General features: G+C 32.3%; 3 protein-coding genes across 4 annotated transcripts; 2 read left to right on the top strand and 1 right to left on the bottom strand.

Annotated features, from left to right (window-relative positions):
* Window positions 1-2,269: 2,269 nt before the first annotated feature.
* Window positions 2,270-5,583, bottom strand: LOC109108468 (gamma-crystallin N-A). The gene is made up of 4 exons (XM_019121617.2): window positions 5,429-5,583; window positions 4,002-4,250; window positions 3,217-3,362; window positions 2,270-2,649 (listed from the first exon to the last, which is right to left on the bottom strand). The coding sequence occupies exons 1-4, from the start codon at window positions 5,447-5,449 to the stop codon at window positions 2,514-2,516; spliced, it is 552 nt and encodes a 183-aa protein (XP_018977162.2). The 5' UTR covers window positions 5,450-5,583; the 3' UTR covers window positions 2,270-2,513.
* Window positions 5,584-6,846: 1,263 nt separating this feature from the next.
* Window positions 6,847-8,478, top strand: LOC109111124 (neurotoxin 3FTx-RI-like). The gene is made up of 4 exons (XM_042712375.1): window positions 6,847-6,989; window positions 7,313-7,365; window positions 8,065-8,187; window positions 8,306-8,478. Exons 2-4 carry the CDS (start codon window positions 7,314-7,316, stop codon window positions 8,413-8,415), a joined length of 285 nt encoding a protein of 94 aa, XP_042568309.1. The 5' UTR covers window positions 6,847-6,989; window position 7,313; the 3' UTR covers window positions 8,416-8,478.
* A 7,101-nt stretch (window positions 8,479-15,579) lies between these two features.
* On the top strand, window positions 15,580-17,510 carry LOC109055468 (cytotoxin 8-like). 2 transcript variants are annotated; one of them, XM_042712374.1, is made up of 4 exons: window positions 15,580-15,701; window positions 16,712-16,764; window positions 16,866-16,988; window positions 17,127-17,510. In XM_042712374.1, the coding sequence occupies exons 2-4, from the start codon at window positions 16,713-16,715 to the stop codon at window positions 17,237-17,239; spliced, it is 288 nt and encodes a 95-aa protein (XP_042568308.1). In that variant the 5' UTR covers window positions 15,580-15,701; window position 16,712; the 3' UTR covers window positions 17,240-17,510. The 2 variants fall into 2 exon arrangements, with proteins under 2 accessions (XP_042568308.1, XP_018928229.1); XM_019072684.2 differs by having other exon boundaries at window positions 15,604-15,745.
* Window positions 17,511-20,781: the final 3,271 nt, after the last annotated feature.

Below are 20,781 nucleotides of genomic sequence, written 5' to 3'. Positions count from 1 at the left end.
ATCCTGTTTCATCACTGGCCTTAAATATCTGAAATATACCTGGTTTATAAGAAAAAATCAAAAAAAAAAAATACAAAAAATTATCTTCATTAATTATAATATTAAAAAAAAAAAAAAAAAAAAAAAAAACAAAAAAACCATTAATTTATTATACAAACAAATAAACACACATACCACTAATAATAATAATAATAATAATAATAATAATAATAATAATAATAATAATAATAATAAATATTGTCCCAAAAACCTGAACAACAAACAATTATACTACTTTGTTTAAATGAGTTACTTATGGTCTAAATGAGTAAAATCAAATACTACAGATGTGCTCATTTGCACATTTCAAGTATAGTAAGTATTTTAAAACACATTCAAATGAACCCTACTTTAACATTGGACTCAAATATAAAATGTCTAAAGCTCACGTGTCTGTGTTCAATTTGTGTTCAGTTGTACTGTTTAAACTGTGCTATTTTAGACTGAACTGTTTTCAAATATGTACAAACATGTCACCTGGTATTAAAACACATTATTTTATGACCTGGACAGACTTCTGAAACTTTAGTGAAGCAGTCAGCGCTGATCTTGGGCATGTCAACCGTTTCTTCTCTACAACCAGTCGACGACACAAAGAGTGAGAGAAACCCCTAGTGCTGCTTGACCCCAGAGGTCACGGCTTTGTCCGTTCTGTTCCCCCCCACTAACAAAAACTTCAGAGGGTCACATTCCTCCCCCAGACCCCATACTCAGCTGTCACGAACAAACCCAGGATATTCCCCTCTCACAGACTTTCCATCACAAAGACTCTCACTGTCGGCCAAGTGAGGAGCAAACAGGGGCACTGTGTTTTTGTGTTACCTTGAGCTTAAACAAGCTGCTCAGAGAAGATGCTGTGAAGTGAATGAAAGAAAGAACATGCATCGGATTCCAAAAGTTCACAACAGGTGTCAAATCTATTTTAAAGGAAACGTTCACCCAAAAATTAACATTTGTTGACAATTTATTCATCCTTAGGACATCCAAGATGTGTATGAGTTTCTTTGTTCATCAGAACAGATTTAGAGATATTTAGCATCACATCACTTGCTCACCAATGGATGCTCTGCAGTGATTGGGTGCCATCAGAATGAGAGTCCAAACAGCTGTAAAATACATCACAATAATCCACACCACTCCAGTCCGACAGTTAACATCTTGTGAAGTGAAAAGCTGCGTGTTTGTAAGAAACAAATCTATCATTATGATGTTTGTAACTTCAAACCATTGCTTCGGGCTAAAATAGGAGTCATCTATCCATAATATTGCTTTCTCCTGTGAAAAAGGCTTCTTGTATGAATTAAGATATGCACAGATCAAGCACAATTTACAAGTGAAAACGGCACATTTTCAGTAAATTTTCAGTTTTGGGTGAACTATTCCTTTAAGCAATCATGTGTTATTTTTGTATTATTTGTGTAATTCAATTCAGTTTAGTTCAGTTGTATAGTATTGCAGTATTTATTATTATTTAGATTTACCTTTTATTTTTATATTTTTAGTTTTCATTTTAATTTTAGTTTACATTTTAGTAATGTGCTTTTTGTCATTTTTATTGTTTATTTTGTTTCTAATTAGCTTTAATTTATATTTATATTAATTTATTATTTTTTATATTTATATTTTTCAGTTTTTCATCTAATATTAATATTTATATTATTTCAGCTTTATTTAAATAAACAAAAATGATTTTTAATAGTTTCAGTTTTAGATTTAGATAACAATAACAACACTTCAAGTGACAAATTCAAAATATATCCTATATGCATATGCAATACATATGTTTTTGCAATACATTTCTAAATGTAGGAAGGAAGAGATATTTGCGATATCAAAAGTTTGTCACATTACCTTGTGAATGGATTTTAATTATAAATAGTGATAGGACTGGCAAAATGTGGGTGGTGTACTGCGTGGCTTTAAGTGTATTGCTATGCAGTTGTTAGGGCGGTTTTACATGTGGATAATTAGGGTGGATAATTCATACTCTTCAGCAAATAAAACACTTAATATTTCTAAAATTTTTGCATATGTGTCGCAATGCATACATGTTTTTGCAGAGAAATGTGTTTATCAAAAATATTAAACCATGTGTTTAAGGTATTTTTGGTTGTATATATTTAACAATGAATTCTTTGACAAAAAAAAAAGTTTTTTATAACATAACATTTAATTTAATGAAATCAAACATAAAAAAAAGAGAGTGTGAGAGAACAGCAACTTCTTCACAATTCACTTTTATTTCAACTCAATGCCTCAATACAAATACAAAATAAAACGTACAAGAATATTTCTGTGCTAATTGCATTTTCTTTTCAAATAACTGATTCATCATTGAAAGATAAATAGCACATAGCTGTGTAATTCAGTAATATAAATCAAAGTTCAGGTTCATTTGGTTTATCATTTGGGGTAAGTATACTTTGAAACATTGATTTTCTTTTGAGAGTGAGGCAGTTTTAGGATGTAAAAGTTTAGAAATAGTTAACCACCCTGCGGATAGACTGGATGTTGGCATCCTCAGCTTGCCATTCCATAAATGAGCAGTAGTTTCCTCTTTCCACAACATACATGCGGCCACGATAGTTCGGCTCCTCGTACATGACCCAACTAAACCGGTGGAAAGAAAGAACAATTTTATTTATTATTTATATTATTTGCAATTGGCTCTCCTGTGTGAATGGTATTAAAAATGGATGGCCGCTGTTGCATTTGTGCATCATTTAAATTGCATTATTTTAGGCTGCAATTTTTCAATCAATAAATGCAAAATGATTTTTCTCAAATGCATTATGAGTTAAATGCATACTTTTAATATTGCATACTTATAACTTGATGCAAATAATTTAGCAATGAAGATTCATACTCATTAAAAAGATACTGAGCTTATGCTCTAGTTTTAATTAAAACAATTAATTGCTTTAAACAATCTACAATTTTGCTGAAATTGAGGTTAAACAGCATCATCTTATTCTGAGCATATATGTATATATATTATTATATATATATATATATTATTCAAGCTCTATGGAACCTTTCAATATATGACACCCTAATAAAACTTTTTCCTAATAAATATTATGTATTCAAGCTCTATGGAACCTTGGAATATATGACACTTTCAGTCTTTGTTTGCCTAATAAAACTTTGTTTGATGTTTGGCCATGCAGAACTTACGCTCCGTCTCCATAGACTTTAATGGAGTTGAGGCAGTTCTTGCTGATTCCAGAGCTCTGGAGGAAGGGACAGTCGTCACACAGTTCAACACACTGACCGGTGAAGTTCTGACCCTCAAAAAGCTCCATCTTGTAGTGCTCCCCATGCTGACAGACACAGACAAGCACACTGAGTGTTACATGTAAAAAAAATAAAATAATCATACAGTCAAGACAGAAAATCTCTTTTTCAAAGTTTGACCCTTGACAGTATGAAATACTTGCATACAAGAATAGCATATATTGTTTGCAGAAATGCAGTTTTTCTTTGTGCATTGAATACTTGTTGACCAAAATAATCTAATCACTGAATAGAGTAGAGTACGGTGATTAGTACAGTGTTATATTAGTATCGAGATTTATTTATTTTTATTTTAGTTTTAGTTAGTTCTAGTAATTTTCATGTGCTTTTTATAATTTTTGTTATCTTTTTGAAATATAGGTCTATATAGTTTTTAGTTTTTAATTTGTATGTATTTTAACATTCTATTTATTTTTACATTTTTGTTTAAGTTTTAGGTTTAGTTAAACTACAGTAAACTACAGTACAGTAAATGAAAATGAGGCATGTTGCCTTGGCAACTTGGATTCTTTTAGAGTTATAAATAAAACAAAGATTATTGAAGTATGTTTTACAGAAAAAAAAAAAAAAAACCTATTGCAGTCTTTCCACTTCAAAATTTCACATTTTTTTCTTCAGTGTAGTTAGCAGTACACTATATCTTTTCATAGTGTTTTCATCCTCACCATTTTGATTGGCTTGCAGGAGCCCATATGATCATTGTGGGCATTCCAGCGTTGGAAATCGGGATACTCTCCTTTTTCCAAGATGTACTGCTGTCCCTTAAAATCGGGATGGTCGAAACACACCCAGGCCCCGCTCTCCACACGGATAGAGTTCACCCTGTTCATGAAACCACGATCCTGGAAGTTTTCACAGTCTCCAAACACCTCCAGCCTCTGGCCTGTGAAGCACTTCCCCTCATAGAACACTATCTGGAAGAAGATGGAGGCTTGATTTAGTGCCGATCAAAGGAAGAACTCATGATTTATTTAGGTTTTTGATTCAACTACAGTCACCAGTGGTGTAACAGACTCTGTGAAAGTGAACCTACATGATTCACAGTGTGAGATTCATTAATCAGCGTCACGCTGTGAACACTTTTCATCTTGTGAAGTTTCTTTCTTCATCTTGGCATTAAACCAGCAGAACAAATGGAGTAAATGAGAAAAATAGGGCAGTTTGCCACAGTGAAAACTCTCAGTCAAATATTATCTGCATTTGGTGATATTTGAAGGTAAACTCAAGATCATAATCAAGATCACAGTTTGATTCCTGAGAGGAAATTTGGAAACATGAGTCCAAAAATAAACAGCTGCAAGTTGACATCGCCAGTCTCAACAATAATTTATGTTTCATAAAAATGTAGTCTTTAATTTTTTGGTTATGCACATGCATTTTTATCCTATTCAGCATTTTTGTTGTCAAATTCTAATTTTTTTTTCTTTAAATCTTTCACCATGGTAAAGTTATCTAGCAGGCTACAAAGTTGGCATAGTTGAAATTGCAAAAATATTTGATGATAATCAGGAAAGCATCAGCTAGAATGGGCTGAAAATTATAAAAAATTCTTAATGTTCCAAGCAAAATTGGGGTTATTAATTTCTAGCCATCATTATAATTTCCAGCTATTAGTGCAAATTAAAAAAAGAAATTAGATCCATGTTTCTTAATAAAAACAGCTTTTTATTTATTTTACTTTGTTATTTTACTTTTAATTTACTATTAATTATTGGCCGATATTTATCGTGCACCCCTAATATATATATATTAGTTGAGGCCAGTAGAAATATTGACAGAACAGGTAAAAATGTGAACTTATTGTTATTGTTGAGTTCTGCAGCACAGAATGTGTGCACTGAGATATTTCATGTAAATATATGCATTAATTTAAGAGTGCATTAATTTTGGTGCATATACTGGTATTGTAGATAAGCAAGTGTACATGCAAAACTGCAAACTACAGTTGTGCAGATTGCAAATTATGCAAAAAAAATAAATATGTGTGATTGTATAAGTATGCAAATATCTATTACATATTACTTAAGTACAGTTTATACATGAAACTGTGTCAGCAGACGACAGACAGTATACCCTGATATGTACTACTTACCTTCCCTGAATATTGTGACATCGTTCCCTGCCTGGATCCTGAGCAACTATCCAGTGGAGTGAGAGCGAGAAAGAGAGAGAGAGAGCAAGCAGAGGGAAAAATCTGGACTGTCTGATATATGTGGCCTATAGGCTCTGAGGTGTTATCACGAGGTTTTGCCCACAAAAGCGGCACAATGGAGAGCTTAGTGGTTTCTGCATCATGGACAGTTTCTCTTACATTGCTCTGCTGATATCGGAGTTCAGGTGGGCGAGATGCACAAAGGCACAATCGACTGTGTTAAAGCTCTGATTTACAGTCAGTGTTTGGGTGTGAGAACGACTGCTGCTGCTGCTGGCACACAGTCAAAACACAACACAGACGAAGAACATAAACATGACAAGAACTAGACCACAACAGACGTACCACAAGAGATATCTATCTATCTATCTATCTATCTATCTATCTATCTATCTATCTATCTATCTATCTATCTATCTATCTATCTATCTATCTATCTATCTATCTATCTATCTATCTATCTATCTATCTATCTATCTCTCTGGTCTGTCTGTCTATCTATCTGTCTATCTCTATCTATCTATCTATCTACCTACCATTGGTCTGTCTGTCTGTCTGTCTGTCTGTCTGTCTGTCTGTCCTGTCTATCTGTCTATCTATCTATCTGTTGTCTGTCTGTCTGTCTGTCTGTCTCTCTGTCTATCTGTCTGTCTTGGTCTGTCTGTCTTTCTGTCTATCTATCTATCTATCTATCTATCTATCTATCTATCATTGGTCTGTCTGTCTGTCTGTCTGTCTGTCTGTCTGTCTGTCTATCTATCTATCTATCATTGGTCTATGTATCTGTCTATCTGTCTGTCTGTCTGTCTGTCTGTCTGTCTGTCTGTCTGTCTATCTATCTATCTATCTATCTATCTATCTATCTATCTATCTATCTATCTATCTATCTATCTATCTATCTATCTATCTATCTATCTATCTATCTATCTATCTATCTATCTATCATTGGCCTGTCTGTCTGTCTGTCTGTCTGTCTGTCTGTCTGTCTGTCTGTCTGTCTATCTATCTATCTATCTATCTATCTATCTATCTATCTATCTATCTATCATTGGCCTGTCTGTCTGTCTGTCTGTCTGTCTGTCTGTCTATCTATCTATCTATCTATCTATCTATCTATCTATCTATCTATCTATCTATCTATCTATCTATCTATCTATCTATCTATCTATCTATCTATCTATCTATCTATCTGTATTTCCATCTTCATGACCCCAGCTGGGAAGCTGCAGGAAGGAAGTTGCATACGTGCAATTACAATACAGCACAACACCCTGCAAACACACAAAGATACACACATAAAATTGAGAAATATTATACATTTTTCTGTGTCAAGGCCATTGATTTTACTGTGCTGTGTATGACAGGGCTTGGTTTGTTTGCAGAAAGACAAAGAGAGAGAGGAGGGAGCTGATAAGAAACTGTAGGATAAAGGTGAGGTTTCATATAGACATACAGACTGACAGAAGAAGAACAGTTTGACTCAGCCCAAAGCAGTACGAAGGTGAGTTACACTTTACACACAGTTTTATTTATGAAAATTATTTTTACAGTATGTTAAAACATATACATCAGAGATGCATCATTTTATGCAAGATAAAACTTTATTGATCTACTATGGGAAATATTTGAGTAGAGAGCTGCTTCAGACTAATCACAGTAATGGTTTGATTTTAGTACATTTATGATGCTTCGGTTTGGTTTCAGTTGGTTGGTTGTTGTCTAGTATGTGTTTTAATACTGTTTAAAGTTATATTCATACTTTTTCTAAGATAATAAATGAAATAAGTGTAAACAGTCGCCTCTCTTCTTTGGTTTGTTTCCCAGAATGATGAAGTTCCTGGTATTGGCTGTTGTTCTCATGCTGGTCGTGACAGGCGGTGAGTGTGATTATGGATTTCCTGTCATAAAACGTACTTTGGATCTATGATGCATTGAAATTATGCTTTCTGTATGTGTGCATTAAAATGATAGTTAAAAGAAGATATTTTGAAGAATGTGGGTAACTAAATGGTTGACAGTAACCATGACCATAGTATGGAAGAAAATGGCTAAATCAAAAAGTCTGCAAATACAGTAAATTAAGTTTTAAGATTATACATTCTTTTATGTAAAAATTGGTAAGTATTGAGATCATCTATTATGCACTGAATATAACCATAAGATGCAAATGCTTTGATGATTGGATACAGGAACAGAAAATAAGAAATAGTTGAATTATGTCATGTAGCATGAGGGCAGGTTTGGCATTTCTAAGAATATTGTACTGATTATCTTCTTTATATCACTATAAATGTCAAGTAAATATAAAAAAATAAACAGCTAAATTCTTGTGAGCTGAACATCATTAGTCAAAAATCTATGCAATAGTTTGAAGACAAAATCAGTGCGTTTATGATTTATTATTATTGATTTCTTGTCATAAAACGGACTTTCAGATCATTCATGATGCATGAAATGTCTGAAATGTCGACATGAGAGCAGCAAAAGCAGTCCAAAGCACAAGGTCAAAGGCTTTTATACATACAGGGTTTATGTACATGTAAGAGTGAACTCAAATATTGTCCCGTGTGTTTGTGGCTCGGCCCTCGACTGCCTGCACTGTGTCCCAGCAAAAGCAGGAGGGGCCTGCGAGATCACCACCGAAACCTGCCCCTCAGACAAAGACGCATGTGCTGCTGCCAAGTTCCGAAGAAGTCCATGTGAGTGATGAAGCCCACTTTGACCATTCAGACAATAAAACAAAATCTGCTGCTGTTAATGACATGACATTAACAATTTGTTAAACAATTAAATGTCTTATGGTTTTGTTTGAAACAGACGGTCATTACCAAAAGTGCATGTCCATGTCAGGCTGTGAGATGGTGAAACAGAACGCTTACATCAACATCAAGTGCTGTCAGAAGGATTTCTGCAACACCTTTGACTGATCTGCCGCTGCCATAAATCAGCATGACTCATAAAACAGCTTTCAATAAAATACATTACACATGTATGTTTATAATGTGTTTGTTGTTGTTGTTGTTGTTAAATATATAAAAAAAGACAACATTTCAACATTAAATTCTTATTCGTGCAATGTTACAAAAACAGTCTGTTTCAAGGTGGTCATTTATATTAAAATAAACTAAGCATGCTAGCATTTTTGTTGATAATGTGATTTACTTGCTTTTTAATACATATCATACAAATACATACATTCTCATTTCACAGAAAATTGTTTGTCTGTAAAACATATATTACCAATAAAATGCAATAGAAGACCATTTACATGTTGATACATTAAAATCAATGAATCACAAACTGAAATATACTGCAATATTATTAGTGCATATCTTTTGCATACCAGTAGAATATTACTAAGAAAATACAATGGGGTTATGAAGTGTGGAAATGAACAAAGTTTTAGAATTTAAAAAAAGTAAAACAAATAAACAACATACACTGATAAATAATTGACTCTCTTTTGTCTTGTTTTTCCCAGTACAAATATCTAAACATTCTTACATCAATACACATTTACATTTAAGATATTAAAATTCAATTTATGCTTAAAATAAGAAAAAAAAAAATAAATAATCTGTCAGTGAAGTTAAAGAAGAAACATAATTCAAAGGGAAAATAAGATAATTTTTTTCACAGCCTATTGATACATTTTTTTCTTGTTTTAAGCAAAAAATGTAGATTTTTTTTTCTCCCGCCGTTTGCCTTATAGATAGTTCAACACTAAACTGTATAGATTTAAGGTCTACATTTTTGAATCATAACAAATTGAGTGTTTTTTCTTTCTGGGATTTTTTGCTGGTTTTATCATTTGCCTGGTGAAAATTTGAGCTTGATTGCTTCGTGAAGTAACAGACATGCACTAATTATGGACTTGTTTCCAAATGACAATCATTTTTCTGCCTTCTCCCATTCTTATTGATGATTATTAATTATTATAATTTTTTTCAGCTCTAATCAATAGAATAATGAAGACATTGCTGGTGGTCCTTGTTCTTGTTCTGGCGTTGAACTATGGTGAGTTTAGAGATGCTACTAAAAGGTTAAACATTAACATGATTCAAAGTGGTATTTTAGTAACATTGAGAGAATAGTATAGTTATTTGAATATAATTATATATTTTCTTCTGTTTTCATTTGAATTTTATTTAATGTTCTAATAAATTCAAGTGTCGTTTTTATTAGTTTGTAATTTGTAAAGTCTATATGGTTTTATTCCAGTTTTAGTTATTTCTGTACATCAATTTAAACTAAATGAAGATTCAGAAATTTCCTTGGCAACCTTTTTTTCTTGTTTTAAGCATAAAATGTTGATTTTTTTTTTCACTCAGAAAACAAGATTTAATATCTTTTGAAGTTGTTTTGTTTTTCAAAGTAAATGTCTCTTAATTTATGCATTTTTAGATATTTGTAGTGAAAAACAAGACAAAATACTAAGAAAAATCAACATTGGCTTTCAGTGACAGTGCTCATAGAAAAATCTCAATAACCAGCAAATAAAATATGGTGAACTGCAACCGCCGCTTGACTGCCATATTAGCTTTACATCACATGTTTTTATATGTTACATAATTAATCACTGCTAGATCAAATGACTGTCATCGTTCATTTCATCTTATCAGCCAGTTAACTAAGCCATGGGCAGAGCTAAATCAAACAGACATTAAAGCCTTGTGCACACATGGACCTTAGACTCATAATAAACATCTGCTCACACTTACTGGAACATTTCAAATTCAGTAAATGCTTGTTGAACAGATTCAGACTCTAAACAACCAGCAAAAATGGTTAATATCTCATAAACTACATATCAACAAACCTCTTACAGACAAATAATAATATGTCTCTTAGTCTCAAACCTAATATTTATCACCTGTCCCATCAGGCTCTTGGGTTCCTCAACCTTATTTTATACAATGTTAAACATTCCTGCCAATCCTCATAATCAAAGAAAACATTTGTCATTTGTATCAAAGTCACTGGATGAAATACTGTTTAACTGACCTTTCTGACCTTTGCTTCAGTATTAGTTTAGTATGACTGAGATAGCAATTTTTTGTCAGTTTACTGTGTTTTTGTCATATTTATTAGTTATTGTGTTTTGAAAAAAAAAAAATCTATTCAGTTTTATTAATTTTTAGTTTAGTTATTTTAGTACATAAAGTTAAACTAAATGAAAGTAAGCTATTTTTTTATTTTTTTAAGTTTTAGTTTAATAAACTGCACAATTGAAGGGGAGCTGATGCTAACAATTATATTTATTTAGCAAAAGACGAAAGATTAAAGAAAAGGTCTATTGTTTTGCATTTTATTTAAATAAAAATGTAGGTTTTGCTGTCATGATTAACAAAATTTGAATGGATAATTTTGTTCCAATTAAGTTACTTACACAGTAAAAAGATTCAATTGTAAATAAAACAAAGATTACTGGAGTATATTTTACAAGAAAATACTTTTTTTAGTCTTTATATGACAACATTTCACATTTAATTAAATGCATTTCTAGCCATTTGTATTTATTTGTGAAATGTACTATTCTTTTTCTTAGTGAAAATTGTTTCACCTCTAAATTTACAAAAAGAAGAGGGATCTTTACTGAACCTAGAGTGCTGGAAAAAATAACACTGAACTTGTATGCATGTAAATGCATTGTTGAGAAAGAGAAAAACACAACCAAAATAGTTTAGTTTGAGACACAAATGTAGATCATATTTAAGAAAACTTCTGTAATGGACTTAAGCCATATTTAAAACAAGGACAGAACAGGATCTTGCTCAAGCACAAGATACGAACAGTACTGATGATCTGAAACAAATGCATGAGTAAACAATGACCAAACACAGTTAGGAAAATGTTGTGGCCTGTTAGTATATAGATAGGTATAGATAGGATAGATTTAAGGTCTACATTTTTGAATCATTACAAATTGACTTTGTTTTTTCTTTCTGGGATTTTTTGCCAGTTTTATTATTTGCCTAGTGAAAATTTGAGCTTGATCACTTCGTGAAGTTACAGACATGCACTAATTACTGACTTGTTTCCAAATGACAATCATTTAATCATAAATTTCAATCATAAATTTTTTCAGCTCTAATCAATAGAATAATGAAGACATTGCTGGTGGTCCTTGTTCTTGTTTTGGTGTTGAACTACGGTGAGTTTAGAGATGCTATTAAAAGGTTAAACATTAACATGAACACTTGAACACTTAAACTTATATGATTCAAAGTGGTATTTTAGTAACATTGAGAGAATATTATAGTTATTTGAATATAATTATATAATTTCTTCTGTTTTCATTTGAATTTTATTTAATGTTCTAGTAAATTCGTTGTCATTTTTATTCGTTTGTAAATTATAAAGTCTATATGGTTTTATTCCAGTTTTAGTTATTTCTGTACATCAACTTAAACTAAATGAAAATTCAGAAATGTTTTACTTGGCAACCCTTTTTTGTTTTTTAGTTAATATATGTATATGATATATGACTCTGGTTGTGCAAACTCTGATTGGGTGATGATGCATGCACTGTGTGTTGCAGGATCTGCGTTCCTCAGGGTGGAACATGCTGCACACAAACTCAAGAGACCCGTGGCTTTGGAAAAGATGCTTGTATTGCGGCCAGATTCAACTTCCCTCCCTGTGAGTTTAACCTTCCTCTTAGCTTCCCACTGTAGAAAAATGTTCTAAAATATTAATTAAAATTTTTTAGCTCAGTGATACTAAAATAACACTGACATGGACGCAAACAAGCAGCTGTAATGTGATTCTTTACATTGTAAGCAGATAAATGTTCCATTTGTGATTAGATCAAATCATAACATGCATAAATGTCAAATATGTTTTGATTTCTCTGTTTCTTCTAGTCATGGGCTTTAGGAGATGCAGCAGTATGACGGAGTGTCTTATTCTCTCGAGTAACACTGCCATGAAAGTTAAATGCTGCCATTCGGACCTCTGCAATAACATGGTCATCATTTAGACTGATGTCTGTCAAATCAGAGCAAATAATACAACCACTAATAAACCTTTCCAGGTTTACAAAATTACAGATGTTCAAAAGAGGCTTCACCATCTCTCATATTTAAAGATTCTGCCGAACAATAAATATTATGATTTATAATATGGGTTACTGATGTTTGAGATTTATTTCAGCATTTGCAACAGTTGAATGATTGAATCATTGTGGAACAGTTTAAATAAAACATATATTATTAAAATGTAAGATTTTGAATAGATGTACTTTTTTAAAATGCTAAAGTGAAATAAAGTGATTGCACCAGCTACATGGCCATTTCCTTATTACTAACAATGTGTAGACGCTCAAAAATCAAGATACAGATCTCACTGCTTTTATGTGAATAAATACAGGTACATTTCTAGTTTCGACATTTGTTCTTCAGACATCCCCTGTTAAATACATATGAGCTGTATGCAAAGTGACCTACAGTGCTCGACCACTGAAAACTACTTTCATGGAGCCACACAGAGGTCCCTATTTCTCTGGGATTGAACCATATATGGACCTAAAATTAAGTTTCTTAAGAGCCAGAATCTAAAAGGATATTAAGATATCTTTAATACTTCTTGAGTTACAAGCACACACACTATAGAAAATGAACATTTTTGGCACTCAGACAGGAAAGTTAGATGCAGTTGTTTTTATAGAGGGAAACAAATTACATTTCAATTTTCAACATTATTTGTTCTTTGGACATTCCTCTTTTAAAGAAAAACTGGTAAATGGCCCACATTTGGGGTTTGACCAATTTGTGCTCTTAGAGCCACAATGAAATACCAATAGCCTTGAAAAATAAGGATACCAAAAAAAAAAAAAAAAAAAAAAAACATTTGTTAAGGTGCAGACCATCTCTCACCTCAAAACAATTGTGCATTTTGCATTGTGACATATTTTAATGAAAAATTTAATTTTTTTCTTCTAACGTTCTTAGTATTGTTATGCAATTAAAAAAAAAATCTAATTTCAATACAGTTGTGAGAATTATCCTTTAAAATCAGCTAAATAAATTCAACAAATATTATATTTATTATAATATTTATAATAATATATTATGATATTTAATATTATAATATTAAATATTATGTGCTTATAAATACTATATGAATAGATTATCATCAAAATAAGCACTATATATATATATATATATATATATATATATATTATATATATATATATATATATATATATATATATATATATATATATATAAAACACAATTATACAAATATTATTGAATAATAATAATAATAAAACAATTTTTAATATGATCCAGAACTGTTCTAAAATGTTTTTAAATTTCTATTTTATTAAATAAACAATTAATAAACACTGAAGCACAAATGTGCTTCATATTTGATGCATTTTTTTTTTTTTTTTTTTTTTAGGCAAACTATACCATACCTGTCGCTATTAATACAGGTTGTATTTTGGAAATTGTGTAATATCTTGTGACATGACATATTGTTAAAGCCTAGTCATATTAGTCAGTTGATTAGTTTTTCACTTTATTCAACAGGATGATGAAGGTTCTGCTGCTGGCTCTTGTTCTCAACATGGTGCTGTTTCTGAACTGTTTTAGATTAAAAACCTTATCTAAAGATTCTAATAATCTGTTATTTAAGGTGTCATAAAATCAATAGTTCATTATCGGCCTAATAACCGTTGTAGGCTTCGCCCTAATATGTTATAACTGCGTCCCCGGGGACCCCTGGAGGAAGTTGTGTGACCACTCAGGAGACGTGTGGCTATAAAAAAGACACTGTGTATCGGCCAGATGCACAATCTCTCCCTGTGAGCAGTAGATGTCGCTCTAAAGACGCACAAAAATAAGATTTAGAAAGACTTTCACACAAACACATGAACAATGACGCTTTTATATTCTTTTCCATTCCTCAAGATTCTTAATTCAGGAGGTGCATTAGGATGGCAAACTCCATGATTTTTCAGTCTAGTCCTAATATTAAAGCTAAATGCTGTCAGACGGACCTGTGCAACAGGTCAGCAGACATGATTTTGCGAAAGTGATACTTTATTACTAGACTATATGCAAAAAAATGCCAATAAGCCTTACCCAGCTTATTCTGTACTGCGTAAGTAAACAAATAAAGGTGACATCATTTCCATTGTTCATTGTTCAATGTGACATTTCTAAATGTTTCAAAACAGTATGAAGTAACAAACAGTTTTTCTCCAGAGTATCAATCCAGTTTTGCAATTCAGAACTGATAATAAACCTTTCATGTTTACAATAATACAGATGTTTAAAGAGGCTTCACTATCTGTCTTATTTACAGATTTTGTCAGACGATAAATATAATGGTTTCAAAAGAACTGATGATGGTGATTCATTTCATTTAATTCATTAAAAAAAAAAAATACTTTTTGACTTTATAAAAAATAAATTTTATAAAATAAATTAATAAAAATTATGGTCAGTGTAGCAAAACCATGGTTAATTGTGGTTACCATGGTTTAACTATAGTAACCATGGTTTTTTGGTTTTATTTGTGGTAAAACCATGGTTAATTTTCGTAAGGGATGCTACATTATTGTTGCATTGCATTGTCCTTATGTTGCATGTTTAAGTGAATGTCAAACAATTCGTCTATTTTTCAGTCTCTATTTTGTGTGCAATTTGCGAATTTCTGTTCTGGACATCTAATAGAGACTGAATGCTTTAGAGCACACAAAGGGCCAAAAATCAGACTGACTGGTAGCCATAAAAGTAAATGTTGCATTATATCCAACTATATTATATTAAAATGTACATTTATAAATTCACTTTTATTCTCTATGTTTTATTCGAAAGTCCCTGGTTTGGCATCTTTTGCTTTAGACCATATAAGAGTGAATAACTGCTCACATGCAACAAAATTATCTTACAAAACATCTACATGGTGACATTTTATTAAATGTACCTCTATTCCGGTCCGGTTTGCGCAAGCAAAGTAAATAAGATAACAGAAAACAATGTGTCTTTGTTGCTGAACTGGAAAAGACCAGAACAGAACAAAACAAAAATGTTACACAACCACATGGACCAGTAAACCAATAAAGGAACATGTACTGTATCATCTGAAACTTAAGCCAAGAGCACACAGTGACCGAAATTCAAAACGGAATTTCCAAATTCCTGACAAAGACTGCAGGAAATTAACAAGCAGCATCACAGTATATAAGGGACAAACACAGGTGCGTATGAACTCACTTCAGCTCAGCTCTGCTTCACAGTCAAGGTACGTTTACACAGCATAATGCAACCGTTGTTTGTTAAATTACTATGCATTAAGTTTATTATAAGATTAATTTTGCATTTTGAAAAGGAGAATTGTAAGAAAATAAAAAGAGTTTCAGGCAATGAAGTACAAATTAACAGTGTTTTCTCTTTGAAAGCGCAAACTCTTAGGATCTAAACTCCTATTGTTCTCTGGTTCATCTAGAATGATAAGGCACTGAAAGATAGTTTAAAAATAGTTATGGGAAAACTGTTCACCCCATAATCAAAATAATTGTGCATTTTGCATTGTGACATATTTAGATGAAAAATTAACTGTATTTCTCCTCACATTCTAAGTATTATAATGCAATAAATGTAAAATAATAATAATAATAATTGCAATGCAGTTATGAGAGTCATCCTTTAAAATCAGCAAATTAAACTCAACAAATATTACTGTGCTTTATCAATACTTTCTTTAATAAATTATAATCAAAATAAATTATCAAAATGTCACAATGTTAAAGTCACAGATACAAAAAAATATATTTTTATTGAATATATAATAATAAATTGAATAATAACAAAACATACATTTTTTACAATATGATCCAGACTTGTTTTAAAATAATTTTTTGTAGTCCAAGCACTGCAATTTGAAGGAAAATGAAAAAAAGAAAAAAAAAAAACAGAATTATATTAGACTCATATGCTTCCACTCTATCACTGAATACATTTAAAATGTTTTAAATAATCTGTTTTATTAAATAATGTGATTTATTTTATTTTTTTATTAATATGTGTGACCTTCTGGGTTTGCTATATTATATCATGCACCATTACTATATCTGAGGCTAAGTTAAATGTGTCTGTTGAAAACAGTACAATACATTCTGTTGCTATCCACAATTAGCCATTTTGTATTGCAATATATTGTGACACAATATATTGTTTCAGCTGATTAGTTTTCCACTTTATTCAACAGGATGATGAAGGTTCTGCTGCTGGCTCTTGTTGTTGTCCTGGTGTTGGAGAATGGTAGGTTTATGGTGTCTTATCTAATTGTGCAAAACAATAATGTGTCATTTAAAGTGTCATAAAAAGATTTTTTTTTAATAATCAGATTACCTGTGTTGTAGGCTCCGCCCTGAAATGTCACAAATGTGTCCCCAGCACACCTGGAGGACATTGTGTGACCACTCAGGAGACGTGTGGCTATAAAAAAGACACGTGTGTATCTGCCAGATTCACAATCTCTCCCTGTGAGTTTCCTTTTATTATCACGTGTGCAATGAACTTTGCTCAAAAATATATAAATACTTGTACAGAGAAAAACATGTACAAAGAAGCTCTTGAACAAAGAAGCTCTTTTTCTTATATATTCTTTTCCATTCCTCTAGTTTCTTACTTCCGGAGGTGCATTAGCATGACAGACTGCATGATTCTTCAGTCCAGCCCCTATATTAAAGCCAAGTGCTGTCAGACGGACCTGTGCAACACCCCTGTCATTTAAACCCACACAACTCAATGCATATCAAGCCATAAAGGAAAAAAATGACCCAAACTGGTAACATTTAAGTAGCGCATGTCACACATATGTACATTAGTATAATTATTTACTAATGCAATACCAATTATTGTTTAATGCTGAGTAATATGATGTTGCACACCATGTAAACTAGTAATAGGGTGATTCTGTAACTATGGGCACTTTTTTCATATGTGTACTTCATACTAAAACTAAAAAATTTGCATGAATAAAAAATGCTGCATTAAGGACATGATTTTGCTACAGCTGTTTATCATTTCAGCTGTGTCTTCAAATCTGAGTGTTTTGTTCGTTTGTCACACAACAGATGAAAATTAACAAACTGTTCATAAATGACCCTTCACTAATGTGCAGTTGGTCATACAGGTATTATATTTTTTTAAAATGAGAAAACTATGCACAATATAGCACAGCACTAGTAGGACTAGGATGGTAGCACTAGTATAAAGGACTGTTTGAACTGCTTGATTTACACTCTTAAAAATAATGGTTATTTACATTGATTGTTCAATTAAGAACCTTTAACTTCAATAAAATCTTTTCATTCCAAAAAAGGGTACTTTAGATTTTTTAATTATCTTCACACTGACAAAAAAAGAGTATTTTAAGAGCTGTCAGTGTTTGATATAATATCATGTATTGCCGAGATTGTTTAATGAATAGTTTAGTTTATCTCACAAGGTCGTTCCAGGTGGTACTCATTCTTACGGAATAATGGTCATTCAGCTGTCCTCTCAGACTGCACGCAAAACAAACATTTTGAACTATGCACCCAGATCACTTCCGATTCACGAACAACTGGCTCTTATGAGCCGGTTCATTGTAGAGAATCAAAAAACATACCAGTGATCCAGTCGACCAGTGTTACCTGATTTCTGAAACAAATGACTCTCATGTGCCGTTTTTAATAAATAGTTCAACAGAACTAAGAGTTTCCGGTTTGACTCAGTAAAAATTCCCTATAAATAAATAAATCCCTATTTTTTTTATATTATACAAATATTTCCAACCTTCTTCAGTGCATTGTCCAAAAAATAGATTGCAAGTAATCTGTCACAATCAGAACTAGAAGGTCAAGTCACATTCACTGCATTGTGAGATATTGTGCTCTGTTGTATTTTGCACACTTCTGGCTTTTACTGCAGGTCATTCTATGCAAACATAAAATTCACATAATGTACACAGTATGCTTACTATATATTGTAGATCTAGTAAAAGTAACATGCATTGGATCACTAATACTGAGCCCAAAACAGTCCTTTAAGAGCCAAAGAGAGGCCTTTAGAGCAGTAAATGGTTCTTGCCTCTAGAGGGCACTCCATATTTAAGGTCAATGTGTCTCCTGGACAGGTTGAGCTTGTGTGTCGGGATGGTAACCCTTATCCTGCGAATCTTCAACATCCACTCAAACCCCACCCTTGGTTGTTAAGCTAACTCAGGTTAATTAATATTGCGCTCCATGACTTGGGTGGGTCAGATTGTGAGATCAGAGAAAGACTGAAAGTTGTTGTAATGATGAATCAGACTGAATGAATTACACTGCTCATTTTGATGCATTTCCTAACAGCTTTTTCTCAATAGATTTTTGTTCAGATAAGAATGAAAAAGACACACCTTCATACATCATTATGACGGCTTATTTATTTTCCACTATGAAGTCATAACTTACGTTCTTTCCCACTCTCTGTACTGTATATATTATGAAATATATAAACCAGAAAGGAGTGGCAAACTTTGTGTGTCATCACTCTTCTCACTCTTTTCCTGAGCTTCTCCAATTCAACAGAGAAAAGCAACTTTTTCTTTTAGGTCATAAATTGCAAGATGTACCCAGTATAGGGGTGATAATATCATGTAAAAAATGTTTATAATAAGAAAGAAAGACTAATACAAGTGGTATGAGAATCTTTTTGTTTGCGTAACTGTGAACTTGTTAACTTGTGAACACTGAGGTTTTCTCTTCCTATGGTTTTACTAAAAAAACACATATATTACTTAGAAAAGTTACTAGTGACCTCACTGACCTGATGAACTTCCTCTAACGTTTCACCTCAATTGCATTCAGTTGAGTTTGAGGCAATAGAATGAGGCACATTACAAAGAGCCTCAGAGAACCTTAAAAACAATGACAGCCAAAAATCAGCAAAAGCTAATATTTAACAGCTCAATTAAATGAAATGACATTTCTGTGTTGTTGTTGTTGTTGTGTCTTATATTAAAACATGTAACATCAATATTGCATCAACAAAGCTATCAGACATGGAGTTAAAGCCACAAAACTCCAAATATGATTTGATGATATCTAAAAAATAAGCTTGATTAAACCACTTTTGATATGTTTCAACCCTGATCGTGGTTTTAACTGTTTCCTGAATAATAATTTGACAGAATGTAATACACACTGCTTTTTCCTATTGCATAACACAATGCCGTGGCAGTACTTTAAGGAACAATTTCCACCCCTTCAGTAAAGACAAGGTATACATCTTCATGAAAGTGGTGGTGTATAGCTAACATTGCAGTTTCACTTCCTCTACACTATTTTTAGGCTTGAAAGGGAAATTATTGCTCTGTTGCGATAACCCAGTCCTTTCTTCAGGGAGAATTTATAATGTTAGAAATATCAAGAAATATTTCCAATGTAAAAATAATTTCAAGGCTAGTAACTTTACAGTAAGTGTTTAAATACCACATGTTGATCAGTGAACAATCATTAAAACTTTGGGATTAACAAGTGTAGGGAGACAGGGGACAATTTAACATTATCATCATATTATGCTTCTAACTGCATCTGGCAGGGGCAATATAGGCGGCTATAGGGCGGCTTTCTTCTCTTCTATGTAGGCTATCATTTTAGGCGCTTTCTATAAAGTTATCTTAATGACAAATGTCGAGAGCTCAGTAGTGAAATGATAGCTCATCCATACGCGAGCACAGCGGATTTCCTTCGCTCTCACACTAAACTGGACGTGCGCTTTGCGTGTGCACGCTCAAACTTTGCTCTTGCTTCATTGAAGACCAGAAGAGCTTTTTTAATTCAGGTGAAGAGTAGGCTCATCACTAAATGGAAGCAAGCTGATTATAGTCAGCCTTCTGTAGTTATTTATTTAATACCTATTTGAGTTAATCGCGTATTGTAAATAGCCTATGCATTTATTAAATTATTTTATTTAGTGCATTTGTATTTTTGTATATAGTTCTATAATAAAAGTGTATCAACCAGGCCCGGTTCCAGAAATAAATCACTGGGTGCCTCTGAAATTAGTGAGGCTGCTCTAGTCGTAATGCATATTCTCACATATTTTGTCCCATTCACTGCTATGGTCATCACTATGTCAGTCACTGCTATGTCGAGAGTTAATCCCGAATATTTCATAGGAATATTGAAACATAATTTCTTTCCCTATTCATTTGTTGTGTCGTAATAAACAGTCCCGCGTCATAAACAGTCCCGGTGTCCTCATATGAGGACATGTATGAAATCAACGTCCTGTTTCGTAACAGAA

Source organism: Cyprinus carpio, chromosome A2 (genome assembly GCF_018340385.1).
Source record: "Cyprinus carpio isolate SPL01 chromosome A2, ASM1834038v1, whole genome shotgun sequence".
NCBI lineage: Eukaryota > Metazoa > Chordata > Actinopteri > Cypriniformes > Cyprinidae > Cyprinus > Cyprinus carpio.
The sequence above is the reverse complement of the archived record's forward strand: the minus strand, read 5'-3'. Positions and strand labels throughout refer to the sequence as shown.